The 17,687-nt window shown below is 44.5% G+C and overlaps 1 protein-coding gene across 2 annotated transcripts in view; it reads left to right on the top strand.

Moving 5' to 3' along the window:
* The window catches only part of arap2 (ArfGAP with RhoGAP domain, ankyrin repeat and PH domain 2), a 237,733-nt gene extending 225,056 nt beyond the window's left edge, over positions 1-12,677 (top strand). For both annotated transcript variants that reach the window (XM_042298473.1, XM_042298474.1), the window contains 5 exons: positions 1,686-1,768; positions 6,871-6,906; positions 7,265-7,328; positions 10,323-10,469; positions 12,061-12,677. In XM_042298473.1, coding sequence (XP_042154407.1) covers positions 1,686-1,768; positions 6,871-6,906; positions 7,265-7,328; positions 10,323-10,469; positions 12,061-12,423 — 693 coding nt within the window. In that variant the 3' untranslated portion in view covers positions 12,424-12,677. The remainder of the gene's footprint in view (positions 1-1,685; positions 1,769-6,870; positions 6,907-7,264; positions 7,329-10,322; positions 10,470-12,060) is intronic.
* The last annotated feature ends 5,010 nt before the right edge of the window (positions 12,678-17,687 follow it).

The raw sequence follows: 17,687 nt of genomic DNA, 5'->3' as shown, positions 1-17,687 counted from the left end.
TTTATGTTCCAGAACATGTTCATGTTCCAGAAGGCATTTCTGTTCCAAAACACATTCTGATTATAAAACATGTTTATGTTCCAGAACATGTTCATGTTCCAGAAGGCATTTCTGTTCCAAAACACATTCTGATTATAAAACATGTTTATGTTCCAGAACATGTTCATGTTCCAGAAGGCATTTCTGTTCCAAAACACATTCTGATTATAAAACATGTTTATGTTCCAGAACATGTTCATGTTCCAGAAGGCATTTCTGTTCCAAAACACATTCTGATTATAAAACATGTTTATGTTCCAGAACATGTTCATGTTCCAGAAGGCATTTCTGTTCCAAAACACATTCTGATTATAAAACATGTTTATGTTCCAGAACATGTTCATGTTCCAGAAGGCATTTCTGTTCCAAAACACATTCTGATTATAAAACATGTTTATGTTCCAGAACATGTTCATGTTCCAGAAGGCATTTCTGTTCCAAAACACATTCTGATTATAAAACATGTTTATGTTCCAGAACATGTTCATGTTCCAGAAGGCATTTCTGTTCCAAACACATTCTGATTATAAAACATGTTTATGTTCCAGAACATGTTCATGTTCCAGAAGGCATTTCTGTTCCAAAACACATTCTGATTATAAAACATGTTTATGTTCCAGAACATGTTCATGTTCCAGAAGGCATTTCTGTTCCAAAACACATTCTGATTATAAAACATGTTTATGTTCCAGAACATGTTCATGTTCCAGAAGGCATTTCTGTTCCAAAACACATTCTGATTATAAAACATGTTTATGTTCCAGAACATGTTCATGTTCCAGAAGGCATTTCTGTTCCAAAACACATTCTGATTAAAAAACATGTTTATGTTCCAGAACATGTTCATGTTCCAGAAGGCATTTCTGTTCCAAAACACATTCTGATTATAAAACATGTTTATGTTCCAATCCTGTGAAGTATCTCCTGTGATGTAGTGATGTGCAGAGACACGCATTGAGAGAGAGACACACAGAGAGAAAGACACACACAGAGAGAGAGACACACACAGAGAGACATACACAGAGAGAGAGACACACACAGAGAGACATACACAGAGAGAGAGACATACAGAGAGAAAGACACGCATTGAGAGAGAGACACACAGAAAGAGAGAGACATACAGAGAGAGAGACATACAGAGAGAAAGACACACACAGAGAGAGAGACACACACAGAGAGAGAGACATACACAGAGAGAGAGACATACAGAGAGAAAGACACGCATTGAGAGAGAGACACACAGAAAGAGAGAGACATACAGAGAGAAAGACAGAGAGAGACACACACACACACACACACACACAGGTACAGCTGGTGCAGGTACAGCTGACTAGCGCAAGCTAACGGTACTTACAATAGCAAAATTAAATTAAATAAAAAATGGTTCATTTGTCTTTATTTATTTATTGTCTACTATTGGAGTCAATTATCGCTACTATATCGTCCAAAAATAATATTGCGATATGTAACTAGCAATATTTTCCTCCATCCAATTATTCTCTGGTAGTGATTGTTTTTGGAAAGCGTATGTTTGGACTGCTTGTCTTTTTGAGACCCCGACACTTTTGCAAAAAAAATGCTCTTGCTATTTGGATTGCTTGAAAATGCCTACTTCCCTTGTCTGACTGACTTCCTGTTTGTCCAAGAGCACTAAGCCAGAGAGAGAGGTCCCACTGAAGTTAGTCAAGTGTTACCTAGGACTGAAGAAGAAGCTCAAACCACCCACCAGGTAAATATCACTGATACTTATCACATATACCTTATCAAAGTGTAAATAATATATCTAAGTGTTATTAAGAGATTCATCATTATTAATACCGGTATTAATATCTTCTTTACTGTGTTATTTTGTCTCTCATGATGTGAGTTCCTCATCTCCGAAAATATGTAACTCTCTTCTCTTTTTGTTCCGAGTGCCTCAACATCAAGGCTATCCAAACCACTCCTAACACCCTCACAATAACACCGTTGATTAAATGAACACTGGACAAAAATATAAACGCAACATGTAAAGTGTTGGTCCGATGTTTCATGATCTGAAATAAGAAATCCCAGAAAAGTTCCATACTCACAAAAAGCTTATTTCTCTGAAATTTGTTGCTCAAATTTCTTTATATCCCTGTTAGTGAGCATTTCTCCTTTGCCAAGATAATCCATCCACCTGACAGGTGTCACATATCAGGAAGCTGATTAAAAAGCCTGATCATTACACAGTACCAATTTTTGGCCAGCTTCCTCCGAATGGAGAAATATTGCTGCCACTTTATTTTATTATCCTAATCTTGTATTATTGTAATTTATAACTCATGTCAAGCCAGCTGCATTTTTGTGGGCATAAGAAGGAGAAGAAGGCACAAGCCAACCTAATGTTTCATGTTACCCAATTAAAAAGCCAACCCAATGTTTCATGTTACCCAATTAACATTTCTGATAATTTTTGGGAGGAATGGAGGGAGTCAATGAGAGACTGGGAGGAATGGAGGGAGTCAGAGAGGCTGGGAGGAATGGAGGGAGTCAGAGAGACTGGGAGGAATGGAGGGAGTCAGAGAGACTGGGAGGAATGGAGGGAGTCAAAGAGAGAGAAAGAGAGAGAGAGGCTGGGAGGAATGGAGGGAGTCAGAGAGACTGGGAGGAATGGAGGGAGTCAGAGAGACTGGGAGGAATGGAGGGAGTCAGAGAGACTGGGAGGAATGGAGGGAGTCAATGAGAGACTGGGAGGAATGGAGGGAGTCAGAGAGACTGGGAGGAATGGAGGGAGTCAGAGAGACTGGGAGGAATGGAGGGAGTCAATGAGAGACTGGGAGGAATGGAGGGAGTCAGAGAGACTGGGAGGAATGGAGGGAGTCAGAGAGACTGGGAGGAATGGAGGGAGTCAAAGAGAGAGAAAGAGAGAGAGAGGCTGGGAGGAATGGAGGGAGTCAGAGAGACTGGGAGGAATGGAGGGAGTCAAAGAGAGAGAAAGAGAGAGAGAGGCTGGGAGGAATGGAGGGAGTCAGAGAGACTGGGAGGAATGGAGGGAGTCAGAGAGACTGGGAGGAATGGAGGGAGTCAAAGAGAGAGAAAGAGAGAGAGAGGCTGGGAGGAATGGAGGGAGTCAGAGAGACTGGGAGGAATGGAGGGAGTCAGAGAGACTGGGAGGAATGGAGGGAGTCAGAGAATGGGAGGAATGGAGGGAGTCAAAGAGAGAGGGAGGAATGGAGGGAGTCAGAGAGACTGGGAGGAATGGAGGGAGTCAGAGAGACTGGGAGGAATGGAGGGAGTCAGAGAGACTGGGAGGAATGGAGGGAGTCAAAGAGAGACTGGGAGGAATGGAGGGAGTCAGAGAGACTGGGAGGAATGGAGGGAGTCAGAGAGACTGGGAGGAATGGAGGGAGTCAGAGAGACTGGGAGGAATGGAGGGAGTCAATGAGAGACTGGGAGGAATGGAGGGAGTCAGAGAGACTGGGAGGAATGGAGGGAGTCAGAGAGACTGGGAGGAATGGAGGGAGTCAGAGAGACTGGGAGGAATGGAGGGAGTCAATGAGAGACTGGGAGGAATGGAGGGAGTCAGAGAGACTGGGAGGAATGGAGGGAGTCAGAGAGACTGGGAGGAATGGAGGGAGTCAGAGAGACTGGGAGGAATGGAAGTGGAGACTGGGAGTGGAGGGAGTCAATGAGAGACTGGGAGGAATGGAGGGAGTCAGAGAGACTGGGAGGAATGGAGGGAGTCTGGGAGGAATGGAGGGAGTCAGAGAGACTGGGAGGAATGGAGGGAGTCAAAGAGAGACTGGGAGGAATGGAGGGAGTCAATGAGAGACTGGGAGGAATGGAGGGAGTCAATGAGAGACTGGGAGGAATGGAGGGAGTCAGAGAGACTGGGAGGAATGGAGGGAGTCAATGAGAGACTGGGAGGAATGGAGGGAGTCAGAGAGACTGGGAGGAATGGAGGGAGTCAAAGAGAGAGAGAGAGAGACTGGGAGGAATGGAGGGAGTCAGAGAGACTGGGAGGAATGGAGGGAGTCAAAGAGAGAGAAAGAGAGAGAGAGACTGGGAGGAATGGAGGGAGTCAGAGAGACTGGGAGGAATGGAATGGAGGAAAGAGTGGGAGGAATGGAGGGAGTCAATGAGAGACTGGGAGGAATGGAGGGAGTCAGAGAGACTGGGAGGAATGGAGGGAGTCAATGAGAGACTGGGAGGAATGGAGGGAGTCAATGAGAGACTGGGAGGAATGGAGGGAGTCAGAGAGACTGGGAGGAATGGAGGGAGTCACAGAGACTGGGAGGAATGGAGGGAGTCAGAGAGACTGGGAGGAATGGAGGGAGTCAGAGAGAGACTGGGAGGAATGGAGGGAGTCAGAGAGACTGAGGAATGGAGGGAGTCAGAGAGACTGGGAGGAATGGAGGGAGTCAGAGAGACTGGGAGGAATGGAGGGAGTCAATGAGAGACTGAGAGGAATGGAGGGAGTCAGAGAGACTGGGAGGAATGGAGGGAGTCAAAGAGAGAGAAAGAGAGAGAGAGAGAGGCTGGGAGGAATGGAGGGAGTCAGAGAGACTGGGAGGAATGGAGGGAGTCAGAGAGACTGGGAGGAATGGAGGGAGTCAATGAGAGACTGGGAGGAATGGAGGGAGTCAATGAGAGACTGGGAGGAATGGAGGGAGTCAGAGAGACTGGGAGGAATGGAGGGAGTCAGAGAGACTGGGAGGAATGGAGGGAGTCAGAGAGACTGGGAGGAATGGAGGGAGTCAGAGAGAGACTGGGAGGAATGGAGGGAGTCAGAGAGACTGGGAGGAATGGAGGGAGTCAATGAGAGACTGGGAGGAATGGAGGGAGTCAATGAGAGACTGGGAGGAATGGAGGGAGTCAGAGAGACTGGGAGGAATGGAGGGAGTCAATGAGAGACTGGGAGGAATGGAGGGAGTCAGAGAGACTGGGAGGAATGGAGGGAGTCAGAGAGACCGGGAGGAATGGAGGGAGTCAGAGAGACTGGGAGGAATGGAGGGAGTCAGAGAGACTGGGAGGAATGGAGGGAGTCAAAGAGAGACTGGGAGGAATGGAGGGAGTCAGAGAGACTGGGAGGAATAGAGGGAGTCAAAGAGGCTGGGAGGAATGGAGGGAGTCAAAGAGGCTGGGAGGAATGGAGGGAGTCAAAGAGAGAGAGAGGCTGGGAGGAATGGAGGGAGTCAAAGAGGACTGGGAGGAATGGAGGGAGTCAGAGAGACTGGGAGGAATGGAGGGAGTCAGAGAGACTGGGAGGAATGGAGGGAGTCAAAGAGGCTGGGAGGAATGGAGGGAGTCAAAGAGAGACAGAGACTGGGAGGATTGGATGGAGTTAACGAGACAGCAAGAGAGAGACTGGGAGGATTGGTGTGAGTCAAAGAGAAAGAGAAGGAGGAATGGAGGGAGTTGAAGAGAGAGAGAGAGGCTGGGAGGAATGGAGAGAGTCGAAGAGACGGAAAGAGACTAAACCACATAATTAAGAACAGGCCGACCTGACAAAGGGCTTGGATGAGGTTGAATGGGCTGGGTTAGCAAGCAGGGGGTTTAGATAGGCTACAAGCTCGGAGGAGGTTGGATAGGTTAGCTAGCAGGGAGTTTAGATAGGATACAGGCTTGGAGGAGGTTGAATGGGCTGGGTTAGCAAGGAGGGGGTTTAGATAGGCTACAAGCTCGGAGGAGGTTGGATAGGTTAGCTAGCAGGGAGTTTAGATAGGATACAGGCTTGGAGGAGGTTGAATGGGCTGGGTTAGCAAGGAGGGGGTTTAGATAGGCTACAAGCTCGGAGGAGGTTGGATGGGTTAGCTAGCAGGGGGTTTAGATAGGATACAGGCTTGGAGGAGGTTGGATGTGTTAGCTAGCAGAGGGTTTAGATATAATACAGGCTTGGGGAGGTTGGATGGGTTAGCTAGCAGGGGGTTTAGATAGGATACAGGCTTGAGGGAGGTTGGATGGGTTAGCTAGCAGGGGTTTAGATAGGATTCAGGCTTGGAGGAGGTTGGATGGGTTAGCTAGCAGGGGTTTAGATAGGATACAGGCTTGGGGGAGGTTGGATGGGTTAGCTAGCAGGGGGTTTAGATAGGATACAGGCTTGGGGGAGGTTGGATGGGTTAGCTAGCAGGGGGTTTAGATAGGATTCAGGCTTGGAGGAGGTTGAATGTGTTAGCTAGCAGGGGTTTAGATAGGATTCAGGCTTGGAGGAGGTTGGATGGGTTAGCTAGCAGGGGGTTTAGATAGGATACAGGCTTGGAGGAGGTTGGATGTGTTAGCTAGCAGGGGTTTAGATAGGATACAGGCTTGGGGGAGGTTGGATGGGTTAGCTAGCAGAGGGTTTAGATATAATACAGGCTTGGGGGAGGTTGGATGGGTTAGCTAGCAGAGGGTTTAGATATAATACAGGCTTGGGGGAGGTTGGATGGGTTAGCTAGCAGGGGGTTTAGATAGGATACAGGCTTGGGGGAGGTTGGATGGGTTAGCTAGCAGGGGGTTTAGATAGGATACAGGCTTTGTCTCCTCCTCATCTCCTTGGTTTTCTATCTGTTCTATCACTGAACTAACCGTGTAGCCACAGACCTGTGTGTGTGTGTGTGGGGGGTACTCCTTGACTCCTAGCATGAGGGCTAAACATAATAATGAACATTGTGTTTGTCTGTATTTGAAAGGATGATTATAAATATATTGATGGTAGTATACTTTTCCCCCTAAGATATTTTCTGATCATCCGAGTTCATGGGTTTGCATCGTCTTGTTTCCTTTTGACTTGACGTGCAAGATGAGAAAACAACTTTTCATCAGAGTGTGGGTCACCAGTTTGCAGAAAAACGACGTTTAAAACATCTTCTCCCTTTCCTTTAATAGCTGGGGTTTCACCGTCTACACAGACAAACAGCAATGGTGAGTGCTTTTCACTGCTTTTCACTGCTTTTCAATTTCAATAATTCAAAACCGTCACCCTCCTCTTCTGTCGTTTTCATCAAAGTTTGACAGAACAAAAATAAGAGATTGAAGAACGTATGATTTCTCCACCAGATTTGATTAATCAGATGTTTTTCACTGTTAAGAATGAGGCCATTATTTTCCCTCAGCCCCACACCAGTGTTAGGGTATTGGACGTTGTACCTCTTCAACCACAGATCCAGGATCAGATCCTAACCTCATATGCATATCCTTTACCATTAGGCAGTATAGTAAAAATACCCTAGGTCAGTGGTTAAGGGGTAATTTATATATACTATTGTTTTCTGATCCACAGGCATTTCTGCTGCGAGGGGAAGGAGTCTCAAATAGACTGGGTGACTGACATCATCACGATGAAGGTATTTTCACGGTTCGGGAAACTTAGGAAATAAAGGTTGTGTTCAACATGGTCGACGTTTCACTATGTTCTATCGATTATATAGCATTGACCAATCAGCTTGTTGATATGGTGTAAGGAGAACACGTCTGACATAGAGCGATCACTCCTGATGCATGTACTACTGTAAGAGTTTGATCCACGGATGTTGTTTCATTGTACGGTCTCTTTCCACCAAGTGTATGAAAACGTAATAATCCTTGAACGAAAGACAATGATACGTATTGAGAATGGTTTGTTGGTCCTCTCCTTTCGCCATTGCTCATTCCCGTGAAAAATGGGTTGATTAACACTCAGGAAAAACTGCATCTTTAAACCAGCGAGATACGATAAATCATATTTACACTCCCATATCATTGTTCATCATTTTCCATTGTAACCTCCCCCAAAAAATGGGGACTAACACGAAATACAATACATAAATAAGGGGAAGTGCTGTGAAGTTTTCGAGGTCACTCAGCGATAACATAAATCACATTATGTGCAACATTCTCAGCCACTGGAATAAGGTCAGGGAGATTGTAGCCATCACATTGGTGAGCAGAACACTACAGTACCTACATCTACAGCAGATATAGCTAAGTGTTGTTTGTGTCAGTGGCTGACAGCACACAGCCGCCATAAATAATGCAAAGAGGAGAGAAGCTACAGATGTTGCAGATGAGCGAGAGAACATCACTCTCCTTTTTCTCGTTCAATTGTTGTTGTTGTTTTCTCTTTCTCTCTCTCTCTCTTTCTCTCTCTCTCTTTCTCTCTCTTGCTCTCTCTTTCTCTCTCTCTCTTTCTCTCTCTCTCTTTCTCTCTCGCTCTCTCTCGCTGTCTCTCTCTTTCTCTCTCTTTCTCTTTCTCTCTCTCTCTTTCTCTCTCTTGCTCTCTCTTTCTCTCTCTCTCTCTCTCGCTGTCTCTCTCTCTCTCGCTGTCTCTCTCTCGCTGTCTCTCTCGCTGTCTCTCTCCCTCTCTCTCTCTCTCCTCTCTCTCTCTCTCTCACTCCTCTCTCTCTCTCTCTCTCTCTCTCTCTCTCTCTCTCTCACTGTCTCTCTCTCTCTCTCTCTCTCTCTCTCTCTCTCCTCTCTCTCTCTCTCTCTCTCTCTCTCTCTCTCTCTCACTCTCTTCTTCAGGGAGAGTTCGGGAGGGTTATTTTCAGTCTCATTTGAGTTTTTTTTAAATTAAAAGACAAAAACAAAAGCGAGACTATTTTGTTATTACTATGAGAAAATATAGCTTTTTTAAATGTCGCAAATTCATCAGCACTCATCCTTACTATTCTGAAAAGTGCATCAGTGCATCTCATAGATAAACAAATAAAAATCTTAGTTTTCCATTGCCCTATATGTGCGTTGTCGTCTCGTTGCCGACTCTACAACCATCAACTTTGCTTGTTGTTTGTCACAGGTACTTCATGTAAGACCTAGTCTTTAGCGATTTACTTTAGGTCTGTCAGTAAAAGACAGACCTAAAGTGGAAGGCCATATTTTTGGCTAGAGCGTTTGCTAGAGCGTGAGCAACTGTGACTTTTCCCTACTCTCAGCTCTCAGAGTCAGTCCCTAAACAACTAAATCTATAGCAGGGTATAGCAGGCTAAAAGTAGTAGACTCCTCTCAAAGCTTCTAAGTCTAGGGATTGGCATCTTCCACAGGACTTGTGAGAAGGATAGAAAGAGAGAGAGAATGAGAGAGAGAGAGACAGCGAGAAAGAGAGAGAGAGAGAGAGACAGACAGCGAGAGAGAGAGCGAGAGAGAGAGAAACAGAGAGAGAGAGACAGTGAGAGAGAGAGAGACAGCGAGAGAGAGAGAGAGACAGCGAGAGAGACAGCGAGAGAGAGAGACAGCGAGAGAGAGCGAGAGAGAGAGAGAGAGACAGCGAGAGAGAGAGAGAGAGAGAGAGAGGGAGGGAGAGAGAGAGAGACAGCGAGAGAGACATCGAGAGAGACAGCGAGAGAGAGAGAGAGAGAGAGAGAGAGAGAGAGAGAGAGAGGAGACAGTGAAAGAGGGAGAGAGAGAGAGAGAGAGAGCGAGACAGCGAAAGAGGGAGAGAGAGAGAGAGACAGCGAGAGAGACATCGAGAGAGACAGCGAGAGAGAGAGAGAGAGAGAGAGAGGGAGGGAGAGAGACAGCGAGAGAGAGCGAGACAGTGAAAGAGGGAGAGAGAGAGAGACAGCGAGAGAGACATCGAGAGAGACAGCGAGAGAGAGAGAGAGGGAGGGAGAGAGACAGCGAGAGAGAGCGAGACAGTGAAAGAGGGAGAGAGAGAGAGACAGCGAGAGAGACAGAGAGAGAGAGAGAGAGAGAGAGAGAGAATACTTATTCTCACTTTCTTTCCTCTTACCTTTTAGCAGGCATTTGGCTTTCGGAAAGTGTTTCCATAGCAACTGGCAAAAGGAAGTCTAGTGTCTTTTTGTTTTGGGGAGTGGTGGAGAGATACAAAAGGTCCATGCACACTTTCCAGCACAAATTAAATGAGGAGATGAAAAGAGTTCAAGGGAATCTCAGGTCAACCTGTAACCAGGAAGTGGACAAGTCATTAAAGTTTAGTACGAGCAAGCGCGGTCAGGATTTTTTGTCAGGAACACCGGGTCATCACCCTGCGACTCTCAACTCTCTCCACCCTAACTGGTGGCTCAATATCGCTGCCTTTAAAAACATACTCAGAGAAAGTTCCAGAGAGACAACGGCAGCAACACCACATGATATTGTTTATAAAGCCAACATTCTCCATAGGTATTGAAGATCATGGACAATTGTTAAATTGTTAGGTGTAGTCATTTTTTTTAAAATCATAAACTGTTGCGCTTTCTCCAACGTCTCCAAGTGGACTCATACTGAACAACGAATGTCCATGAATTTCTATTGTCAGAATAATGTCATAGATTCAAAAATGGTTGCAGAGACCACCTATAAGAAGTGTATCACTATAGACATAGAACAGTGTATTGACTAATGAGTGTCTGTGTCGTCAGCATGGAGGAGACCTCTGGTCAAAGAGCAGAGATCACAGCAAACCTGCAGTTCATACAAGCATGTCAGCAGCCCAGCAGAGTTCACAGAACAGAACACAGAACACACAGAACAGAACACAGAACACAGAACACAAAACCAGCAAAAACGTAAGTCTCCATATCCTCTCTCCACCATGAATTCAGTCCTACGCATAATTTAGTCAGGAAGTGAATCAAGCCAATACACTTGACTTGGTTGTTGATCACCCATCCTTTAGCTCTAATAATAGTGTGGAAGCTGAACTCTTATCATATCATGAGACAGTAGATTACTTTATTTACAGTGCCTTCTGAAATTATTCAGACCCCTTGACTTTTTCCACATTTTGTTACGTTACAGCCTTATTCTAAAATGGATTATAGAAAAAAATATCCTCATCAATTTAGACATAATACACCATAATGACATCACAATACCCCATAATGACATGACAATACCCCATAATGACAAAGCGAAAACAGGTTTTGGGATATTTTTTGCACATTTATTTGAAATAAAAAACAGAAATAGCTTATTTACATAAGTATTCAGACCCTTTGCTATGAGACTTGAAATTAAGCTCAGGTGCATCCTGTTTCCATTGATCATCCTCAAGCACACAGTGGCCTCCATCATTCTTAAATGGAAGAAGTTTGGAACCTCCAAGACTCTTCCTAGAGCTGGCCTCCCGGCTAAACAGGGGAGAAGGGCCTTGGTCAGGGAGGTGACCGTTAACCCGATGGTCACTCTGACAAAGCTCTAGAGTTCCTCTGTTGAGATGAGAGAAGCTTCCAGAAGGGAAACCTTCCCTGCACTCCACCAATCAGGCCTTTATGGTCGAGTGTCCAGACAGAAGCCACTCCTCAGTAAAAGACACATGACAGCCCGCTTGGAGTTTGCCAAAAGGCACCTAAAGACTCTCAGACCACGAGGAACAAGATTCTCTGGTTTGATGAAACCAAGATTGAACTCTTTGGCTTGAATGCCAAGTGTCACGTCTGGAGGAACCCTGAACCATCCCTACAGTGAAGCATGGTGGTGGCAGCATCATGCTGTGGGCATGTTTTTCAGCGGCAGGAGCTGGGAGACTAATTAGGATGGAGGCAAAGATGAATGGAGCAAAGTACAGAGAGATCCTTGATTAAAATCTGCTCCAGAGTGCTCAGGACCTCAGACTGGGGCAAATGTTCACCTTCCAACAGGACAACCTAAGCACACAGCCAAGACAACGCAGCAGTGGCTTCTGGACATGTCTCTGAATGTCCTTGAGTGGCCCAGCCAGAGCCCGGACTTGAACCCGATCTAACATCCCTGGAGAGACCTGAAAATAGCTGTGCAGCAACGCTCCCCATCCAACCTGACAGAGTTTGAGCGGATCTGTAGAGAAGAATGGGAGAAACTTGTAGCGTCATACCCAAGAAGACTCGAGGCTGTAATCACTGTCAAATGTACTTCAAGTACTGAGTAAAGGGTCTGAATACTTACAGTATGTAAATGTAATATTTCAGTTGTATTACATTTTTTTGCAACAATTTCTAAAAACCTGTTTTATCCTTTGTCATTATGGGGTATTGTGTGTAGATTGATGAGGGGGAAAAATATATAATAAATGTTATAATAAAAATTAAATTATAACAATAATAAAAAATCAAGGGGTCTGAAAACTTTCCGAAGGTATATTCAAGAAATTAACCCTTTCTCTACCTCTCCCTTCCGTAGCCCTCATACAGAAAGCTGTCCCTAAACGTCGGCACACCTCCCAGTGAAGATGAGAAAACAAGGAATAGCGAAGATTGTGGCAGTCTCCAGCACAAAACAGCCATAGTGGCTAATTGCTTGAAGCAGAAGGACCGACTCGTGTCCCCCGGGACTGGTCAGAGAAATGTTTCAGCGGGGGTGATCCAGCCCCAGCGATGTCCCTCTCCACACCCAGAGCCCCAAGCCCCTCAGAGTGGTGTCAGGAACCCAAACAGGAGGCCCGTTCTGATGGGAGAGGGGGTTCTAATGCCCCCCAACCTCCTCAACGAACTTAACTCTGTGCTGAATAAGACTGGCCGAAGCGCCAAGGAGGAGAAGAGCTGATGGAGAGATAGAGAAGCCCAGAGAAAAGAAAAAGATGAAAATGTAAAGTGAGGCTGAGAAAAAGAAAGTGCAAGAAAGAAAGGGAATTGAAGATGATTAGAATGAAAAACAGAGCGACATGGAGACAGAAAGACTAAATGAGACAGAAAGACTGAGCGAGACAGAAAGACTGAGCGAGGCAGAAAGACTGAGCGAGACAGAAAGACTGAGCGAAACAGAAAGACTGAGCGAGACAGAAATACTGAGTGAGACAGAAAGACTGAGTGAGACAGAAAGACTGAGCGAGACAGAAAGACTAAATGAGACAGAAAGACTGAGTGAGACAGAAAGACTGAATGAGACAGAAAGACTGAGTGAGACAGAAAGACTGAGTGAGACAGAAAGACTGAGTGAGACAGAAAGACTAAATGAGACAGAAAGACTAAATGAGACAGAAAGACTGAGTGAGACGGAAAGACTAAATGAGACAGAAAGACTGAGCGAGACAGAAATACTGAGTGAGACAGAAAGACTGAGCGAGACAGAAAGACTGAGCGAGACAGAAAGACTGAGCGAGACAGAAAGACTGAGCGAGGCAGAAAGACTGAGTGAGGCAGAAAGACTGAGTGAGACAGAAAGACTAAATGAGACAGAAAGACTGAGCGAGACAGAAAGACTGAGCGAGACAGAAAGACTGAGCGAGACAGAAAGACTGAGCAAGACAGAAAGACTGAGTGAGACAGAAAGACTAAATGAGACAGAAAGGCAGAAAGACTGAGCGAGACAGAAAGACTGAGCGAGACAGAAAGACTGAGCGAGACAGAAAGACTGAGCGAGACAGAAAGACTAAATGAGACAGAAAGACTGAGCGAGACAGAAAGACTGAGTGAGACAGAATGAGACAGAAAGACTGAAAGACAGAAAGACTGAGTGAGACAGATAGACTAAATGAGACAGAAAGACTGAGCGAGACAGAAAGACTGAGTGAGACAGAAAGACTGAGTGAGACAGAAAGACTGAGTGAGACAGAAAGACTAAATGAGACAGAAAGACTGAGTGAGACAGAACGACTGAGTGAGACAGAAAGACTAAATGAGACAGAAAGACTGAGTGAGACAGAACGACTGAGTGAGACAGAAAGACTAAATGAGACAGAAAGACTGAGTGAGACAGAACGACTGAGTGAGACAGAAAGACTGAGCGAGACAGAAAGACTGAGCGAGACAGAAAGACTGAGTGAGACAGAAAGACTGAGTGAGACAGAAAGACTAAATGAGACAGAAAGACTGAATGAGACAGAAAGACTGAGTGAGACAGAAAGACTGAGTGAGACAGAAAGACTGAAGACAGAAAGACTAAATGAGACAGAAAGACTAAATGAGACAGAAAGACTGAGTGAGACAGAAAGACTGAGTGAGACGGAAAGACTAAATGAGACAGAAAGACTGAGCGAGACAGAAATACTGAGTGAGACAGAAAGACTGAGCGAGACAGAAAGACTGAGCGAGACAGAAAGACTGAGCGAGACAGAAAGACTGAGCGAGACAGAAAGACTGAGTGAGGCAGAAAGACTGAGTGAGGCAGAAAGACTGAGTGAGACAGAAAGACTAAATGAGACAGAAAGACTGAGCGAGACAGAAAGACTGAGCGAGACAGAAAGACTGAGCGAGACAGAAAGACTGAGCGAGACAGAAAGACTGAGTGAGACAGAAAGACTAAATGAGACAGAAAGACTGAGCGAGACAGAAAGACTGAGCGAGACAGAAAGACTGAGCGAGACAGAAAGACTGAGCGAGACAGAAAGACTGAGCGAGGCAGAAAGACTGAGCGAGACAGAAAGACTGAGTGAGACAGAAAGACTGAGTGAGACAGAAAGACTGAGTGAGACAGAAAGACTAAATGAGACAGAAAGACTGAGCGAGACAGAAAGACTGAGTGAGACAGATAGACTAAATGAGACAGAAAGACTGAGCGAGACAGAAAGACTGAGTGAGACAGAAAGACTGAGTGAGACAGAAAGACTGAGTGAGACAGAAAGACTAAATGAGACAGAAAGACTGAGTGAGACAGAAAGACTGAGTGAGACAGAAAGACTAAATGAGACAGAAAGACTGAGTGAGACAGAAAGACTGAGTGAGACAGAAAGACCGAGTGAGACAGAAAGACTGAGTGAGACAGAAAGACTGAGTGAGACAGAAAGACTAAATGAGACAGAAAGACTGAGTGAGACAGAAAGACTGAGTGAGACAGAAAGACTGAGTGAGACAGAAAGACTGAGTGAGACAGAAAGACTAAATGAGACAGAAAGACTGAGTGAGACAGAAAGACTGAGTGAGACAGAAAGACTGAGTGAGACAGAAAGACTAAATGAGACAGAAAGACTGAGCGAGACAGAAAGACTGAGCGAGACAGAAAGACTGAGCGAGACAGAAAGACTGAGCGAGACAGAAAGAAAGACTGAGTGAGACAGAAAGACTGAGTGAGACAGAAAGACTGAGTGAGACAGAAAGACTAAATGAGACAGAAAGACTGAGCGAGACAGAAATACTGAGTGAGACAGAAAGACTGAGCGAGACAGAAAGTCTGAGCGAGGCAGAAAGACTGTTTGAGACAGAAAGACTAAATGAGACAGAAAGACTGAGCGAGACAGAAAGACTGAGCGAGACAGAAAGACTGAGTGAGACAGAAAGACTAAATGAGACAGAAAGACTGAGCGAGACAGAAAGACTGAGCGAGAGAGAAAGACTGAGCGAGACAGAAAGACTGAGCGAGACAGAAAGACTGAGCGAGGCAGAAAGACTGAGCGAGACAGAAAGACTGAGTGAGACAGAAAGACTGAGTGAGACAGAAAGACTGAGTGAGACAGAAAGACTAAATGAGACAGAAAGACTGAGCGAGACAGAAAGCCTGAGTGAGACAGATAGACTAAATGAGACAGAAAGCCTAAATGAGACAGAAAGACTGAGTGAGGCAGAAAGACTGAGCGAGACAGAAAGACTGAGTGAGACAGAAAGACTAAATGAGACAGAAAGACTGAGTGAGACAGAAAGACTAAATGAGACAGAAAGACTGAGCGAGAGTGAAAGAGAGACAAAGAGAGAAACTTAAAAAAAAAAACGTGAATAAACAAGTTGTCATTCTCTTCAAGAGGGACACTTGGACCTGTTTAGTTTGGAGTGGAAAACCGGTCCAAGTGCTATTGATGGACATATCATGGGAACCTCCAAGCCGACCAACACACTAACACAGTCATTTATAACAGTTCTCAAGCCTGTCCAGATACATTTCTACACCGTTACCTATGCTATACCAAATTAATTATAGTATCAAATTCTATAACATTTTTGGCTTTCATTAAATATTCAATATTGATATGATATGATTAATATTGGTTGACAAGGAATATCTTCTCCAAAGGAATGTACTATATCTATTCTGTTATTGCATAAAAAAATGTATTTCCTGGTGACATACTACATACTACATCCTACATAATACATGCTACATGCTACATACTACATGCTACATACTACATACTACATGCTACATGCTACATACTACATGCTACATACTACACACTACATACTACATGCTACATACTACATGCTACATACTACATGCTACATACTACATACTACATGCTACATACTACATGCTACATACTACATACTACATTTTTATATTGTACAGTTGTAAATACACTGCACATTGTATGTTCTGTTCTTTGACTCTATTTATGTATAAAATACTGTACTGTATATTTTATGCATATTAGGAAATGGGGGACACTGTTAACCCATACTATTCGATATGTACAGTATATTTAATTACGTAGTATTTCCTTCACAAACGACTTGATTTAAAAATATATACAGTGCCTTGCGAAAGTATTCGGCCCCCTTGAACTTTGCGACCTTTTGCCACATTTCAGGCTTCAAACATAAAGATATAAAACTGTATTTTTTTGTGAAGAATCAACAACAAGTGGGACACAATCATGAAGTGGAACGACATTTATTGGATATTTCAAACTTTTTTAACAAATCAAAAACTGAAAAATTGGGCGTGCAAAATTATTCAGCCCCTTTACTTTCAGTGCAGCAAACTCTCTCCAGAAGTTCAGTGAGGATCTCTGAATGATCCAATGTTGACCTAAATGACTAGTGATGATAAATACAATCCACCTGTGTGTAATCAAGTCTCCGTATAAATGCACCTGCACTGTGATAGTCTCAGAGGTCCGTTAAAAGCGCAGAGAGCATGATGAAGAACAAGGAACACACCAGGCAGGTCCGAGATACTGTTGTGAAGAAGTTTAAAGCCGGATTTGGATACAAAAAGATTTCCCAAGCTTTAAACATCCCAAGGAGCACTGTGCAAGCGATAATATTGAAATGGAAGGAGTATCAGACCACTGCAAATCTACCAAGACCTGGCCGTCCCTCTAAACTTTCAGCTCATACAAGGAGAAGACTGATCAGAGATGCAGCCAAGAGGCCCATGATCACTCTGGATGAACTGCAGAGATCTACAGCTGAGGTGGGAGACTCTGTCCATAGGACAACAATCAGTCGTATATTGCACAAATCTGGCCTTTATGGAAGAGTGGCAAGAAGAAAGCCATTTCTTAAAGATATCCATAAAAAGTGTCGTTTAAAGTTTGCCACAAGCCACCTGGGAGACACACCAAACATGTGGAAGAAGGTGATCTGGTCAGATGAAACCAAAATTGAACTTTTTGGCAACAATACAAAACATTATGTTTGGCGTAAAAGCAACACAGCTCATCACCCTGAACACACCATCCCCACTGTCAAACATGGTGGTGGCAGCATCATGGTTTGGGCCTGCTTTTCTTCAGCAGGGACAGGGAAGATGGTTAAAATTGATGGGAAGATGGATGGAGCCAAATACAGGACCATTCTGGAAGAAAACCTGATGGAGTCTGCAAAAAGACCTGAGACTGGGACGGAGATTTGTCTTCCAAAAAGACAATGATCCAAAACATAAAGCAAAATCTACAATGGAATGGTTAAAAAAATAAACATATCCAGGTGTTAGAATGGACAAGTCAAATTCCAGACCTGAATCCAATCGAGAATCTGTGGAAAGAACTGAAAACTGCTGTTCACAAATGCTCTCCATCCAACCTCACTGAGCTTGAGCTGTTTTGCAAGGAGGAATGGGAAAAAATTTCAGTCTCTCGATGTGCAAAACTGATAGAGACATACCCCAAGCGACTTACAGCTGTAATCGCAGCAAAAGGTGGCGCTACAAAGTATTAA

This window comes from Oncorhynchus tshawytscha, linkage group LG15 (assembly GCF_018296145.1).
Source record: "Oncorhynchus tshawytscha isolate Ot180627B linkage group LG15, Otsh_v2.0, whole genome shotgun sequence".
NCBI classification, from domain to species: domain Eukaryota; kingdom Metazoa; phylum Chordata; class Actinopteri; order Salmoniformes; family Salmonidae; genus Oncorhynchus; species Oncorhynchus tshawytscha.
This window is presented reverse-complemented; position numbering and strand designations above follow the sequence as displayed.